Below are 17,474 nucleotides of genomic sequence, written 5' to 3'. Positions count from 1 at the left end.
CCCCCCTGATGCCTAATATCGTGCACAGCGATCAAGTAGGATTTGTGTCCCAGAGCCAGGCAAGAGACAACACGATTAAAACGATGCTGCTTATGTCCTATATGAAATTGAAAAAGATCCCAGCATGCATTCTATCGGTTGATGCTGAAAAAAGCATTTGACCGGGTTAGCTGGCCATTTCTACATAGTGCTCTTAAACAAATCATTTTAGGTCCCAACATTCTCAACAAAATAATGGCTTTATATCAAGACCCCTCTGCCAAGGTCCGTTGCAATGGCAACTATTCAGAATCTTTTGGAGTGTCGATTGGAACAAGACAGGGGTGTCCACTCTCCCCGTTATTGTACATTATTGTGATGGAGTATCTGGCAATGGCCCTGAAGAAAAACTCCAATATTCAAGGAATCCCAGTTGGGCACGAATCTCATAAATTGGCAGTATACGAAGATGACCTCCTATTGTACATCTGTAATCCTAAAACATCACTGCCCTCTATTCTGAAAGAATTTGAGACATATAGTCTACTGAGTAATTGTAGGGTAAATCTTTCTAAGTCAGAGATTTTGAACATCAATTTTCCACAGGAGGAGGCACAATTGTTAAAACGGTCCTTTCCTTTCCATTGGTGCAAAGGTTCTATGAAATACTTTGAGGCCAATTGCCCTCAGACTTGTCCCAGCTCTTCCATCTGAATCATGAGCCATTGCTGAGTCGTGTCAAAGCTGAGTTCAAGGCTTATGACAAAACACGATTATCTTGGCTCGGTACAATTAGCGTATTAAAGATGGACATTCTTCCGAAACTGCTTTATGTATTTCAAGCGGTTCCAATTGCACTCCGCTGTTACTTTTTTAAGCAACTAAATACAGTCTGTAACAATTTCATTTGGAGATCAAAAAGGTCAAGCTTGGCCATTAAATTTTTGGCTAGATCTTAATCTCAGTGTGGGGGGGGGCCGGACTCCCGAATTTTCAACCCTATCATGCTGCGGCTGTGCTGGGGTGGCTTGTAGATTGGTTTCATGGTGCGATTCAGAAGCGTTGGGTCACACTAGAGTCATTCCTATCTTGCGTAGACTTAAGGGCCTGTCACACTAAGAGATATCGCTAGCAATATCGCTATAACTAGTGACGTTATAGCGATATTGCTAGCGATATCTCTGTGTCTGATACTTACCTACGACCGGCTCCCCCGCTGGTTATCGCTGATCGCGCGAGAACGTTCAGGACTGTTTCTCGTCGTCAGCTTCCTGTGGCGCTTCCTGCTGTGAGGACGAGCGACGCGTGGAGCCGGGCGGGAGGACGCAGGATCGCCTGGTGTGACAGGTAAGTAGCGATCCCCGTCCCCAGCGATGTCGCTAGTGAGATCTGCCTGTGTGGCAGCTCACTAGCGACCACTTAGCGATGTACCAGCGATCCTGACCGCGTCATATCGCTGGTCGGGATCGCTGGTACATCGCTAAGTGTGACAGTACCTTTAACTTCTCTACCCTGGGTTTCTAAGCACTTTCGTTCTTCAAAGGGACCACTCCCCCCATTAACAGTTGATCTTATCAGAGTTTGGGACCAATTGGTAAAGAAACTTAAGTTTTCTAAGATTCCAGGACCTATGACACCGATCATTGACAATCCAGAATTCCCCCCTGGAGTTGGAGTGAGTAAATTCCTGGTCTTCAACTATAAAACTAGTCTCCATCAGTTCCTTGCAAATTTCAGAAATATACTATCGCTAAACAAGCTTAAAGCTCCCTACCCCGATCAAAGCATACCTTGGTTTTCATACCTCCAGTTCCGTTCATTGATTGATTGATTGATTCCTTTCAGCCATTCTCGGTGCTCAAGTCTGACCCTTCTCAGTTTGATTCATTGACGATCGGAGAAGTTGCATCCAAGCATACTATCTCCTAAATATATTATATTTTGTCATCTCAGACTAATACAGAGCTCCTGTGGTTCAAGAAAGGATGGGAGAGAGATTGGGATGACCTTCTCGGGGGACAATGAAAGAAAACTTTCTTTTGCACACACAGACTTCCATTGGCTTGCAAAGCTCAGGAAAAAAATTCAAAATCATAACTAGATGATACCATTGCCCAGCAGGTCTTCATAAGATATTTCCCTCTGTCTCCAATAATGATGGAGATGTGAAAATGCTGAAGGCACTATGCTTCATATTTGGTGGGAATGCCCTTAAATAAGTGGCCTCTGGAGCAAAGTCTTTAATGTTCACAAACCCATTACAGGGGAATCCTCATCTAGAACTACTCAGATCGGACTTCTTTCAATGATACCAGGATCTTTGAAGTCTATCAGAATTGCTGAGACACTGTTTTATCCACCACTAGAACAGACATTCCCAGACACTGGAGTTCTAGACTCACTCCATCTATCCAAGAATGGTCTCTTGAAATGGATTTTTTGTGTAGAATGGAAAGTCCCTCTGCTCATAAAAAATTAGCTCCAACAACTTTTCCCATACTTGGCAAGGATGGATTTTATTCAGAGTTTCCCCGGAGTACTCCTCAATCCTTCTGTCGTGATGAAGACACCATATATTGTACTTGTACATATCTGAATCTGGGTGGATTCATAAACCTTGCTCATCTCTTCCTCTCCCCTTGGGATCTCTTCTTGACTTTTCTATTTTGTTATAATTTTCTACTAAAAGTTCTTTTCTTTCCTTTGTCAGGCTTGGCAAAGCCAAACTTTATTGCAAGAAGTTAATGAACAATTTGTTAATATGTCATACTTTTCTTAAAAAAAGGGGTATTCTGATATGTGATTTGATGTTACCATATTATCTTGTTACTATATGCTGTTCTCAATTAATAAATAAACTAGTTTATGAAAAAAAAAATTATAAATTGTGTATTTTTTCCTTCCATGTCATTATTTATACTTAAAAAATAATCCTGAAGTCTTGCAGTTTTTACACTGGTCATTAAGCCTCTCAATAAGCTGACACTTCCTGTTCTGCAAAGATCACTTGATATCATTTTTCATTTATTATCATCCAGGCAGGATTACAGTAAAAGTTATCACCTCTGTAAAAGTCTGGCATCTGATACCACAAGTCCCACCAGTGATACTAAAATAGGTGATGATCACAACTCCTCTCCTCCTTGCACAGTGACCTCTGCAAAGGTCATAGAGAGCCTTGAAAACTTTCCTATAGAAGTCAATGAGGGGAATTTATTTGGACTTAATTTCATACACCAATCTTACACCTAAATAGTTAAAGTAAATGCACCAAGTTTATTAATACACATATTCCCCTTAATTTATATGGCACATCACTAGCCATCCGTGTACAAAATAGTACCCATTTCTGGCAAGAAGTATAGTGAATCTGTCAGACCATCAATGACCCACCCCCTACCACCTGACCCTGGACATTTTTCTGTTAGGCTTTTCAGATAAGGTGGATCCTCAAAAGCACAAGGTCCGGGTGGACACATGGGTCACTGGCATTGGTACAGCAGTCAGTTAAGGCAAGCAAGAAATGTGTATAAGAGGTAGCAGTCAGGTAACAGGTGTCCTGGAGACCGCAGGCAGGTAGCAGTCGTCCTGGAGACCGCAGGCAGGGAGTAGAGGTCCTGGAAAAGGTAGTGATCCAGTTGTGGTGTACAGACAAACTAATAGTCTTAATACCAAGACACAGGTGTGTGCCTTGGTAGGCATTATATAGGCCTAGGTAGATGATTACATGGGAGAACGTAGGCTATTTGCAAAGCCTGACGAGGAGCACAAGAGCTTTCTGTCAATCAGTGGTGTGGATCTGTATTCTGAGCTCTGCAGCAGAGAAAATGAGGATTGTATCAAAATTTTAAGCATGCAGACCAACATAACTGACACATCACTAGAATCAGGATCTCAGCCCCTAAATTATGCTGTTGATAAATTCACTATACGAGTTTGCGTAAGCCTGCTTAAAATCTATGGATGCCTTCACACAGAAATTTTCTCAGTAGAAAAGACCTATAAAATTAAGAGTATGCAGTTGTTACTAGTCTCTCCTGTGCTCTGAACCATAGCACCATTTGAAAGTTTGCCGAGTGTGTTAAAGGGTTTATCTCTGAACAGCAGCGCATGTTCCCTTTGACTAGTTAGGGCACAACCTATAGTGATTTGATACTGGTGCATGCCTCACATAGAGTGCTGTTCATTTGATTGGCAGCCATGTGCAGTAGTGACATGTATAGACAATTACCGGTGAGTCTTCTCGGGCCAAAATAACAGATTGCTGGGGGTTAGCGGAGATGACTTCTTTAAATCAGAGGATCCCTGTGGCCACATCCCCATCGCTCTGTAGTTTGAGGTCTTTCTCTGTTACCTTTCATGATGCCCTGACCTATTTATACAAGTACATCCAATAGATCCTGTCAGGTAAAAGGAGTCTTATTTTGGTGGCTTATTACCTCTCAGATATTTTGAGGTTTCCTGGGTTGTATAACAAGAAAAGATGCATGTGGGCACATTACAAGACATGTTCTTGTTGTATCTGGGCCTGAAAATATTTAGTTCAAAAATGGAGGTTTCAGTGATTGAAGTGTTTTGGAGTCTTCTCCCTTTCCCTGCAATAGTTTGTGAGAAGTGAGTACATAGTAACATAGTTAGCAAGGCCGAAAAAGACATTTGCTCATCCAGTTCAGCCTGTATTCCATCAGGATAAATCCCCAGATCTACGTCCTTCTAAAGAACCTAATAACTGTAAGATACAATATTGTTACGCTCCAGGAAGACATCCAGGCCTCTCTTGAACCCCTCGTCTGAGCTCCCCATCACCACCTCCTCAGGCAGGGAATTCCAGATTCTCACTGCCCTAACAGTAAATAATCCTCTTCTATGTTGGTGGAAAAACCTTCTCTCCTCCATACGCAGAGAATGCCCCTTGTGACCGTCACCTTTCTTGGTATAAACAGATCCTCAGAGAGATATTTGTATTGTCCCCCTTATATACTTATACATGGTTATTAGATCGCCCCTCAGTCGTCTTTTTTCTAGACTAAATAATCCTAATTTTGCTATTCTGTCTGTGTATTGTAGTTCCTCCATCCCCTTTATTAATTTTGTCGCCCTCCTTTGTACTCGCTCTAGTTCCATTATATCCTTCTTGAGCACCGGGGCCCAAAACTGTACACAGTACTGCATGTGCGGTCTAACCAGGGATTTGTACAGAGGCAGTATAATGCTCTCAACATGTGTATCCACTTTATATAGAATGCATTCATTGAATAGTAGGTGAATTTTTTTTTTCAAGACTGTAACATATTGATTCATTGTGCCATGATTATGCCAGTGTTACAGGGTGAAAACATTCAGCAGGAGCACTGTGTAATCCAGAACAAGTTTGGGGTAGTAGAACTACAGCCATCGCTTGGGGCTGCCTGCACAGTCAACGGGCGAGAAGTCAAAAACGCCTGTCGTCTGTCTCAAGGTGAGTCAATTGCAAGTCTTTTCAATGAGAAAATGCAAAAGGGGGACTGTTATATGGTATACACAGTGTCTGTGTATGGTCATTAAAATAAAAATTCCAATTAAAATAACCGAGGTCACAAGCTCCATATTTTTGTTGTATTTTTTTGAAGCCTTGAGTTGGCAGTGAGTATGGTAAATTAACTGACCTGCATAGTAACTAAATAGTAATGTATTCTGATCTTGATCACTTGATTGTTTAAAGGGAACCTGTCAATTCCTGCTGCCAAAACCACGGTCAGCATGAATCAGATCCTGGCTGCGCAATTTTTTTTAATGAAACATTGCGACATTTCAGAGAGAACCTAGTTTAAAGATTAGTGATGAGCGAATGTGCTCGGGTAAGGTGTTATTTGGGCATGCTCGGGTGCTAACCGAGTGACTTCGGCGTATCTGAAAAATATGTTCGAGTCCCTGCAATTACTTGTTTGTTCAACAATCTCTGAATGTGTTGTGGCTGCCAAACAGCTGCCAGACATGCAGCAACGGGGACATATTTTTCGAGCATGCTAAAGACACTCTTGTTAGCACCCGAACATGATGGATAACACCTTATCCGAGCACGATCGCTCATTGGCAGGGGGACAGTAGGCAGAGATGATACAGGACTAGTGCAGCAGTCCTCCATTTGGCTTTACCTGTCAATCAACTAAAGCTGTGAGGGGGGAAAAACTGTTTTTTGGGGGGGAACTGCTCAGGACAGATTTTTAAACAGTTTTTCCTCAAACGCCGGAGTGCTTTAGAGCAAAATGAACCTGGCTGCACTTGTGCAGCGAGGCTGAGATTCATGCCTGTGGTCTGGGCAGCATGAATCAATTGACAGGTTCCCTGTAGATGGTAATTTCATGCTCTTTACATGGTCACATATTGTTTGTTCACTAAATTAGAAGTCTTTTTTTTAAAAAAGGTCTTGGTGGATAAGCCAAATTACAAAAAATTACTTTATGCATTTGAATATATATTCAGATGCATTATTATTATATATAATATGTGTGTTATAATTAGCTACATAAAGTAATTTTTTTGCCACTATCCTCTATTGTCTGTCACTAAATAAAAGAGAATGAAATGCCGACCATAAAGGAAAATACTTGCAGCCTCCCCTACAATTAGTCAGAGGATAGACATCGCAGCAGTATTTTGTGAAGACTTTCCAATTAATCCGAGCTTAGTCTGCGCTCCTGGAACTACTAGCAGCCTTGGTGCCGCCAAGTGTATCGGCTTTTGCCAAAGAAGTGGGCAGAACATATTCACACAGTTTATTATAATGTATGCTTTAAAGGGGCACAGCCAGAAACATTGTGTAACTGTTGCTAAACTTCATTTAACACCTTTGTGACCAGGCCATTATTCATTTATGCGCTTTTTTCCTTCCCTTCTTCCAAGATCTGTAACTTTTGTCACGCCAACATACCCACAGCAGAATATGTAATTTTGATTCACTTGACCATATAGTGTACTGAAAAGCATGAAAAAAATGTGGAATCCGCCCCAATAAAAAAAACTCTGGAAAAAATGAGCAGCAATGTAAAAACGACATAGCTTTGCACATTCTATGTTGTGTTACTTCCGTTAACTGCTTCAGGGTTGAAAACTGTGAATCCGTTAAAAGAAGTACGGTAACATACAGTAAGATTTCTGCCATAGTAAATCTGACAATTTTTTTTTATCAGGAGCCATCATTGTTTTAGGAAAATCTCGTAGATTTCGATTCAACCACCCAGCCGAGGCTGCTGTGCTGAGGCAAATGAGATCTGTAAGTTATTACTGCTTTATTATCATGTCTTTTTTGAATGCATTAGACCAAGGATGGGCTATTAATTTTCCAGAGGGGCCACATTAGAGACCATGACTGTTGTGAAGGGCCAAACCAATAGGCTGAAATTAATTCTGATCAATATTAATATCAATATAGTAATAATTATTATATTTATATTAATATTAATTGTATCACTTAATATTGAGCAAAATTAAGTATGCTGACATCCCCCTATATATCGTTTGAATCCCATTACAGCCCCTTCTATATATCGTATGAGCCCCCACAGCTCCTTATATACCGTATGAGCCCCCACACAGCCTCTCTATATACAGCATGAGCCCCACACAGCCTCCCTATATACAGCATGAGCCCCACACAGCCTCCCTATATACAGCATGAGCCCCACACAGCCTCCCTACATACAGCATGAGCCCCACACAGCCTCCCTATATACAGCATGAGCCCCACACAGCCTCCCTATATACAGCATGAGCCCCACACAGCCTCCCTATATACAGCATGAGCCCCACACAGCCTCCCTATATACAGCATGAGCCCCACACAGCCTCCCTATATACAGCATGAGCCCCACACAGCCTCCCTATATACAGCATGAGCCCCACACAGCCTCCCTATATACAGCATGAGCCCCACACAGCCTCCCTACATACAGAATGAGCCCCACACAGCCTCCCTATATACAGCATGAGCACCACACAGCCTCCCTATATACAGCATGAGCCCCACACAGCCTCCCTATAAACAGCATGAACCCTAGACAGCCTCCCTATATACAGCATGAGCCCCACACATGCTTCCCTATATACCGCATGAGCCACACACAACCTCCCTATATACAGCATTAGCCCATACACAGCGTCCCTATTTACAGCATGAGCCCCACAGAGCCTTCCCATATACAGGATGAGCCTCACGCTACCTCCCCATATACAGCGTGAGCTCCACACTACCTCCCCATATACAGCATGAGCCCCACACAGCCTCCCCATATACAACATGAGCCCCACACAGCCTCCCCCCATATAATAATAATAATCTTTATTTATATAGCGCCAACATATTCCGCAGCGCTTTACAGTTGAACAGTTTCAAACACAACAGTCATAAGTAACAACGTTAACAATACAATAAAGCGAAGTAAGATGACCCTGCTCGTGGAGCTTACAATCTACAATGAGGTGGGGGAGATACAAAGCACAGGTTTGTATTTACAATGATGTATTTACAATGATAGTCCAGCCATCTTCAGGGGGTGGGGGTTAGATGGAGATAGTGAATGGGCTACACACACACAAACATAACATGACTTTGATTACTGAATGTGATAGGCCGCTCTGAACAAATGTGTTTTGAGCGAGCGCCTAAAACTATGCAAATTGTGGATGGTCCTAATATCTTGGGGTAGAGCATTCCAGAGGATTGGCGCAGCACGGGAGAAGTCTTGGAGTCGGGAGTGGGAGGTACGGATTAGGGCAGAGGTTAGTCGAAAGTCATTTGCAGAGCGCAGCGGTCGGTTGACCGATAGACAGAAATGAGGGAGGAGATGTAAGGGGGTGCCGCACTGTGGAGAGCTTTGTGGGTGAGAACAAGTACTTTGAATTGTACCCTGTAATGAATTGGCAGCCAGTGTAACGACTGGCGAAGAGCGGACGCGTCTGAGTAACGATTAGCCAGATGGACAACCCTGGCTGCTGCATTAAGGATAGACTGGAGAGGGGAGAGTCGAGTGAGAGGGAGGCCAATTAATAGAGCATTACAGTAGTCCAGGCGGGAGTGGATCAGGGCGACAGTGAGAGTTTTTGTTGTTTCCATGGTGAGAAAAGGGTGGATTATAGAGATGTTCTTTAGGTGTAAGCGGCACGAGCGGGCAAGAGATTGTATATGGGAGGTGAAGGAGAGATCGGAGTCAAACATAACACCCAGACAGCGCGCCTGCTGTCGGGGTGTTATTATGGTGCCACCCACAGAGAGGGAAATGTCAGATTTAGGGAGGTTAGTAGATGGTGGGAGCAGAAGAAGTTCAGTTTTGGAGAGGTTGAGTTTCAGATAGAGAGCAGACATGATGTTGGAGACTGCAGACAGACAGTCAGTGGCGTTCTGTAGTACAGCGGAGGTAAGGTCAGGGGATGATGTGTACAGTTGTGTGTCATCAGCATAAAGATGGTACTGAAAGCCAAGTCTGCTGATGGTCTGTCCAATTGGGGCCGTGTAGAGAGAGAAGAGAAGGGGGCCAAGGACTGAGCCCTGAGGTACCCCAACAGTGAGAGGAAGAGGAGATGAAGTGGAGCCAGAAAACAGAACACTGAAGGAGCGGTCGGAAAGATAGGAGGAGAACCAGGAAAGAGCAGTGTCCTTAATGCCTAGTGACTGGAGCCTGGAGAGTAGGAGAGGATGGTCAACAGTGTCGAAAGCTGCAGAAAGGTCGAGAAGAATGAGCAGAGAGTGGTCACCATTACGTTTTGCTGTCAGTAGGTCATTGGTCACTTTGATGAGTGCAGTTTCTGTCGAATGTAGGGGGCGGAAACCGGACTGTGAAGGGTCTAGGAGGGAGTGAGTGGAGAGGTAACGGGTAAGGCGAGAGTATATCAGGCGCTCCAAGAGTTTAGAGATGAAGGGGAGATTGGAGACTGGTCTGTAGTTGTTTGTGCAGGATGGGTCGAGGGTGGGTTTCTTTAGTAATGGAGTAATGATAGAGTGTTTGAAGGAGGAGGGGAAAATGCCAGAGGAGAGGGAGAGATTAAAGATTGTAGTTAGGTGAGTTGTGACGACTGGAGAGAGAGACTGGAGGAGATGTGAGGGAATGGGGTCGGTTGTGCATGTAGTCGGACGAGAAGAGGAGAGGAGCCTGGAGACTTCTTCTTCTGTGATGGGATCGAATGTGGAGAGTGAGCCAGGGGAAATGCAGGGAGGGATGGGAGTCACTGAACTTGGTGATTGGGAGCGGATTTCCTGACGGATATTGTCTATTTTCTCTATAAAGTGGGAGGCAAGGTCATCAGCGCAAATGTCTGTGATAGGGGCTTGTGCTTTTGGCCTGAGGAGGGAGTGAAAGGTGTCAAAAAGTTTCTTGGGGTTGTTGGATAGTGAGGAGATCAGGGTGGTGAAGTAGGTCTGTTTGGCGAGGTGAAGGGCAGAGTTATATGTCCTTAACATAAATTTGAAGCGTGTGAAGTCTTCTGGTGTGCATGTTTTCGTCCATAAGCGTTCAGCACACCTAGAGCATCGCTGGAGAAATCGGGTTTGCGATGTGAGCCAGGGCTGTTTCACTCTGTGTTTGGAGGTTCTGCGGGTGAGGGGAGCTACTTGGTCAAGGGTGCTTCTAAGAGTGTCATTGAAGTGATGTACAGCCAGATCAGGACAGGACAAAGAAGAGATTGGGGACAATGATGAGTGTAGGGAGTCTGAAAGTGTATGAGGGTTAATGGCTTGTAGATTTCTGACTGAATGGTAGGTAGGAGGGTGCTGGGGTGAGCGAGGAATTGTGAGTGTAAAGGAGAGAATGTTGTGGTCAGAGAGGGGAAGCGGTGAGTTATCTAGGTAGGAGATTGAGCAGAGCCGGGCGAAAACCAGGTCCAGGGTGTTACCGTCTTTGTGTGTTTCAGAGGTTGAGAGCTGAGAGAGGCCTAGAGAAGTGGTTAGTGATAGAAGCTGGGCTGCAGATGTGGAAGTGGGGCTGTTAATGGGGATGTTGAAGTCTCCCAGGATAAGGGTTGGTAGTTCTGAGGACATGAATTGCGGCAGCCAGGCAGAGAAATGGTCCAGGAAGTGGGTGGGTGAGCCTGGGGGCCGGTATATGACCGCTACTCTGAGGGAGAGGGGACGAAAGAGCCTGATGGTGTGGACTTCAAAAGAAGGGAATGAGAGTGATGGAACTGGGGGGATGACCTGGAAAGTGCATTGTGGGGACAGGAGTATGCCGACTCCACCACCAGGTCTGTTTGTCGGTCTCGGGGAATGGGAGAATTGTAAGCCACCATGGGAAATGGCAGCAGGAGAGACAGTGTCAGAATCCTGAATCCAGGTCTCCGTGAGGGCCAACAGATTCAGCGAGTTTTTCAGAAAGTAATTGTGTAGGAAAGGAAGCTTGTTGCATACAGACCGTGGATTCCAAAGGGCACAATTGAAAGAAGGAGATGAAGGAGTGCAAATAATATTAGTAAGATTATTAAGGTTTTGATGTGAGGTAGGGTAGGGGTTGAGGTTGGGGGATGGTGGACCGGGGTTGGGGGAGATGTCCCCTGAAATCAGTAGGAGCAGGAAGATAAAGAGCAAATAGTTTTTGGAATTGTATGAAGATTTTTTGTGCAGTGTGTTTGGGCAAGATGGGCTGAGGTTTTTTAAGAAGGTGAGAAGTGCATGGGAGCTGTACATGGGAGAAGGAAAGAGAGAGGAGCTGATGTATATGAGTCGTGATGGAGGGGGGATTGGTCGGTGAAAGTGGATTGCAAGAGAACATAGGAGGATAGGAATAAGGCACATGGATAAAAGGGAGAGCAGAGTGTGGGTTACCTGACTAACTGCCATGTAATAACTGCTGTATCCCGACGCTTATCTTCGTGACGCTTTGCTTCTGTGATGCATGCACCCCCACATGCGTGCACCCCTAAGGATGGTTCTAAATTTATAGTCCAGACTGCAGGGTCAGAAGAGATGGATTGTGGGAACTGGTTGAGGATAATTTGGCAGCTGGGGTCAGCACACCAGGGTTTTTTTTTTTTTTTTTGGATGATCAAAGACATTCAGCCTGGCAACATCTATTTTAACACCTCCACCAGATAAGATCTACACTGATCCCAGTCATGGAAAGCATATAAAGCATAAGCCCCACACAGCCTCCCCATATACAGCATAAGCCCCACACAGCCTCCCCCATATACAGCATGAGCCCCACGCTGCTTCCCCATATGCAGCATGAGACTCACATAGCCTCCCCATGTCCCCTTTGCCCAGGTCTGCATTAGACTGTAATAATGGTGCAAGAAATCATTATAATAGTTTTATGATATCAAAAGTATTTCCTCTTTTAAATGGATTTTCCAGTTTTGGAAAAAGCCTTGGTGCTCCGCTTGCGGTTTGTTTAACCCTTTAGTGACTGGGCAAATTTTCTATAATCTGACCAGTGTCCCTTTATGTGATAATAACTTTAGAATGCTAAAACATATCTCATTAATTTTGAGATTTTTTTCGTGACACATTGTATTTTATGATAATGATAAATTTATGTCGATATTTTCTGTTTATAAAAAAAATCAGAAATTTTTCACAAAATTAAAAAAAATTGCGATTTTTAATCTTTGAATGATTATCACTTTAATCCAGTCATACCACACATAAACATTAATAAATAACATTTCCCACATGTCTGCATTACATCAGCACCAATTGTAAAATGTTGTTTTATTTTGTTCATATTTTAGAAGGTTTAAAAATGTAACAGTAATTTTTCATTTTTTCTAGGACATTTACAAAACTTATTGTTTTAGGGACCTATTAAGTTTTGAAGTGACTTTGGGGGTCCTTTATATTGGGAAACCCCCAAAAGGGATACCATTTTAAAAACAGCACCCCTCATCTTATTCAAAATTGCTTTCAGGTAGTTTATTAACCCTTCAGGTGCTTTTCAGTAATTGACGCAAAGTGACATGAGAGGAATGAAAAAACGTATTTTTACCATCAAAATGTTTTTTGTTTTTTTTTACTCAAATAGATTTTTATTAAAGACAGATATACTATAATACAAATAATCAAAATACATTCAGTTTCAAGAGAACAACCCCATTAGCCAAGAACAACACCCATCCCCTCCCCCAACCCCCCTTTTAGACAGCATATATTTACATTCTAGCATTCCCCAACATTACAGAATGAAGATTTATTTCAGTAATCCATCTTATACAGCAGTACAATACAGTACTCCTGGAGTTAATATCCCAAGACCTTTCCCCACAATTTCCACCTCCTTATCCATACTCCAACCATGGTGTCCACAATTTTCCATATAGGGCAGATTTCCCCCTTTTCCTATAGACTCCCTTCTCCAATTTAATGACATGTTTCATGTATTTGAGGTATTCTCCCCTAGACGGAGTCTCCTATCTTATCCAGCATCTAGCAATCATCTTCTGGGTAATTGCCTCTGCTTCCTTCAATGCATTATCTACCACTATCTCCCACACATATCCCAACAAACATACCACTGGCTCCCTTGGAATCACACAACTATATGCCCCTTCTATACAACTCAGGACCACTATCCAGAAAGAGGCCAGTCTTGGGCAAGTCCAAATCATATGGTATATACCTGCACAGTCGTTCCTGCATCGGGGACATTCAGAATTAGGTCTTAGGCCCGCCTTAAATAGTACGTCCGAGGACTTATAAACTCTGTGCATTATATAAAGCTGAGACAGCCTACTCGGCTCGTTCAGCGACAGTCTTGGTATCAACTCCAGAGCGGAGTCCCACGTGTCTTCCTCTAATAGGCCCAACTCTCTCTCCCACTTAGCCCTGGCTTTGATTGGAAATTTAAGTAGAAAGGGATGTAACAAATCCCCATATAAGGAGGATATTACCCCACTAGTGGACCCAGTCCCACATATATAATCCAGCACAATGTCCCCCTGAATAGTGGGGTGCTCAGTCCTATTCTGAACCATGTATGCGTGCTTCATCTGTGCATATTGGAACTCTCCCGAGGCACGAAGACCAAATTCTGACTGTAAAGCCCCCATTTCACATAGCGAGATCGCTAGTGAGATCGCTGTTGTGTCACCGATCAACAGTGATCTCACCTGTGATCTCGCTATGTGTGACACATAGCGGCGATTGGGCACCTGCTGCGAAGTCACTGATCGTGCTCGAATGTTCTGGGCCATTTTTTGATCACTGGTGTCCCGCTGGCCAGTATGCATCGCTGTGTTTGACAGGGACAACGACGAACGACCTCAATACTACAGGTCTGAGAGACAGGGTCCCAACGACCGTCGTATCGTTGCTGCGTCACTGTTGAGATCTGATTGTTTAACATCTCACCAGCGACCCGTAGCGACACACCAGCGATCCTTACCAAGTTGCATCGTTGTCGGGATCGCTGGTGCGCCGCCAAGTGTGACGGTACCCTTACTAAGGAAAGGCTTTCAACCCCTGCTGATCCATCACTTGATAAACATACTGAATCCCTTTAGCCTGCCATTCCTTCAAACACCTCAAGGCCCTGAATTCTGGAAGATTAGTATTATTCTATATTGGTGAGAACAGAGTTAGGCAGGTAACTCCATAAATTTGTTTAACCTTCCCCCATACTTTATGTACCAGAGACAGTGTAGGGTATGTTTTCCCAAGTGTCCCCAGAGAGCCAGCCTCTAAGCATTGAACCACAGGACATCTATTTGTCAGTTTTTCCAGAATAAGTTGTACCGTGCTGGAGGTTGCCTCATGCGCCCATCCCCTTAAATGTTGGCACTGGGCCGCAATGAAATATATTCCGGGATTAGGCAGAACCAGTCCCCCATCATCCTTGGGACGCTGAAGGGTCTCCAGTTTAATCCGGGGATACTGTTTCCACCCAAACTAGGTTTCTAAATAGAGAATTTTTTTGTTTAGATTTCCTCTGAGGTATCCACATAGGCGCATTATGTAGGACATACAATATTTTGGGCAGAATCATTTTAATAAAGTTGACTCGGCCCACTACCGAAAGGTGCAATTTATTCCAGGCTCCTACCTTTGCCTTAAGGTTCCCCAAAATGGGAGTCAAATTTTTATGCAGATAATCCGTGATCGGCATTGATATCCATATCCCAAGATATTTGAATTGTTTCACTACTTTAAGTCTGCCCACTTCTACACCACTATCCCTTTCATCAACTGTATCAGCTGTATAAAACAAGTTTGATTTACTCCAGTTGATCACCAGCCCGGACAGAGATCCAAACCCCTCAATGAGCTGTATAGCGCTTCTCAAAGATGTTTGGGAATCACTTAAGAATAACAAAATATCGTCCGCATAAAGCGCTTTTTTTTCCTCTACCATACCGTATTTAAGACCAGAGACCTCTGTAGACTGTCGTATTTCTGCGGCCAGCGGTTCCACAACCAGAGCAAACAAAAGAGGGGAGAGCGGACACCCCTGCCTTCTTCCTGTCATGATCCAGGTTGGATATGACAGGTTTTGAATAAGTAACCTTTTTTTTCCTTTGAGCTGGTTGCTTGGAGTTAGTTTCGCCCCCGGTGGCCATTAGGGTTATTACACAGTGGTGTCTTTTATTCTAGTTTGCCCCCCGGTGGTGGTTGGTGTTATTGCACATGATTATGAAGCAGGTGTGATTGCTGGCTCTTACCTATAAGAGTGCCAGGTGGTTGCAATCACTGTTGGTAATATTGGTCTTTTCCAACCATCCTTGGTGAAGGAAGGAAGTTGAGAAGAGTCCCGGGCAGCTCAGTCAGAATCCTGGAGTGGCAGCTATGGTGTCAGTCTGGAGTTCTTGCAAAGCTTGGTGGAGTGGCAGCTATGGTGTCAGCGAGGAGTTCTTGCAAAGCTTGGTGGAGTGGCAGCTATGGTGAAAGCTGCACTCAGATGCTGGACTCTGTTGCTTGAAGAGAGCTGCACTCAGATGCTGGACTCTGTTGCAGGAAAGCTGCACTCAGATGCTGGACTCTGTTGCTGTAAAGCTGCACTCAGATGTGGGACTCTGTTGCTGGAAAGCTGCACTCAGGTGTTGGATCCGGTTGCAGGAAAAGATGCACTCAGGTGTCGGACTCGGTTGCTGGGAGCATTAGCAACAGAGCAAAGCTAAGTGGTGTTTCCCTGTTTGTCACTTTCCTCATTGTGTGTTTTAGTGCAGTGGTGGGATTAGTTTCTGCACTGTCCACTTCACTAGTAAGGGATTGGTTCAGGGCAAGCTAGGGATTTCAGGTATCCTGATCGGCGCCCGGTGCGGAACCGGCCTAGGGATCGTTAGGAGTGTAGAGACACTGACTCAGGGGAGTGCAGGAGGTCTCCATGTCCCCGTTCCCTATTCCACGGCCACCATTGTAATTGTTATCCTGGTTTTCCCCTTTATTCTGAAATTCGCCCTGCTGCAGGCGGTGTATTCAGACTTGCGTGTACTACCGAAATTCGCCTGCTGGAGGCGGTGTATCCGGCTGCACGTTCTTTATTTAAATTCGCCCTGCTGGAGGCGGTGTATCCAGGGTCACGCATGTCATATAAATTCGCCCTGCTGGAGGCGGTGTGTCCAGTCACACGTGACCATGACATTATCACCAACCTTACTTTTTTTTTTCTGGTAGGCCTTTGGCCAAGTTGAGGCCGGTGAGTAATTGCTGCTGGGCCTCACTGAGGTGAGTGAGGAGCTGCATGGTGTGTTGAAGCAGTTCCAGCAGCAGTTGTTAGGGTCTGGGGCCTTCCCTCTGGCTCAACCAGAAAATCAAATTGCGGCTGGCAAAGAAGCCCCCAGAGTCCCTGCTGGTGTGCGGGACTTGCTCATGCACGCGGGCGCACCCAGGCAAGTGGAAGGAGTGGGTGTCCCCATGGTGCTGCCTGGTATTCCCCGAGGTGAAGGGGTACGTCCCTGTGGGGGGCGGATTTGTGTTATAGTCCGCGGGGCTCACGCCAAACCTTCCATACCACCGAAGAAGCCGCCCCCTCCTGGTCATGTGGAGGAAGGCGACCAGGGAGTGTATATTTCCTCCACTTCTCCAGTAGTGGCTGCAGGGGTGCTGCCAGGGAGTAGGGGCAAGTCTCAATCCTCGCCATTAGCCAACCCAGAGAGTTGCAGGCCTCGTAGTAGAGGGGTTGGAGGGTGGTGTTTCCCTTGGTGAATAGCGGGGGTGTGAGTGTGGTGACACAAGGGGATGCCTCTGTTGTCAGTTCCAGTAAAAGTTCACAGTATTTGACAAAGCAATGAGTGGCAATAAACGTTCTGGTCCGGACTAGTGTGTGGACGAGCGTGTATGGGTGTTGTCATGATCCATGCTAGATCGTGACAGTTAAAAAGCACAGGTAACCTTTTTTTTTCTAAGCTGTGCTTAGGTGGTTTTTGCCCCCGGTGGCCATTAGGATTATTGCACTGTGGTGTGGTTTGTTCTAAGTTTTCCCCCGGTGTTGGTGAGCATCATTGCACTCTGTTTCTTTAGTTTAGTGCACATGATTAGAATACAGGTGTGATTGCTGGCATTGCTATAAATGAGTGTCAGGTGTTGCAATCAGCATTGG

At 44.7% G+C, this 17,474-nt stretch overlaps 1 protein-coding gene across 1 annotated transcript in view; it reads left to right on the top strand.

Annotated features, from left to right (window-relative positions):
• The window catches only part of STARD9 (StAR related lipid transfer domain containing 9), a 292,466-nt gene that overhangs the window by 152,965 nt on the left and 122,027 nt on the right, over window positions 1-17,474 (top strand). The window contains exons 18-19 of the mRNA XM_073552673.1: window positions 5,300-5,437; window positions 7,149-7,231. Of these exons, the coding sequence (XP_073408774.1) occupies window positions 5,300-5,437; window positions 7,149-7,231 (221 nt within the window). The remainder of the gene's footprint in view (window positions 1-5,299; window positions 5,438-7,148; window positions 7,232-17,474) is intronic.

Source organism: Dendrobates tinctorius, unplaced genomic scaffold (genome assembly GCF_039654945.1).
Source record: "Dendrobates tinctorius isolate UK_male_01 unplaced genomic scaffold, ASM3965494v1 ptg000194l, whole genome shotgun sequence".
NCBI lineage: Eukaryota > Metazoa > Chordata > Amphibia > Anura > Dendrobatidae > Dendrobates > Dendrobates tinctorius.
Note: the sequence above shows the minus strand (reverse complement) of the source record. Positions and strands in the feature narration are given on the sequence as shown.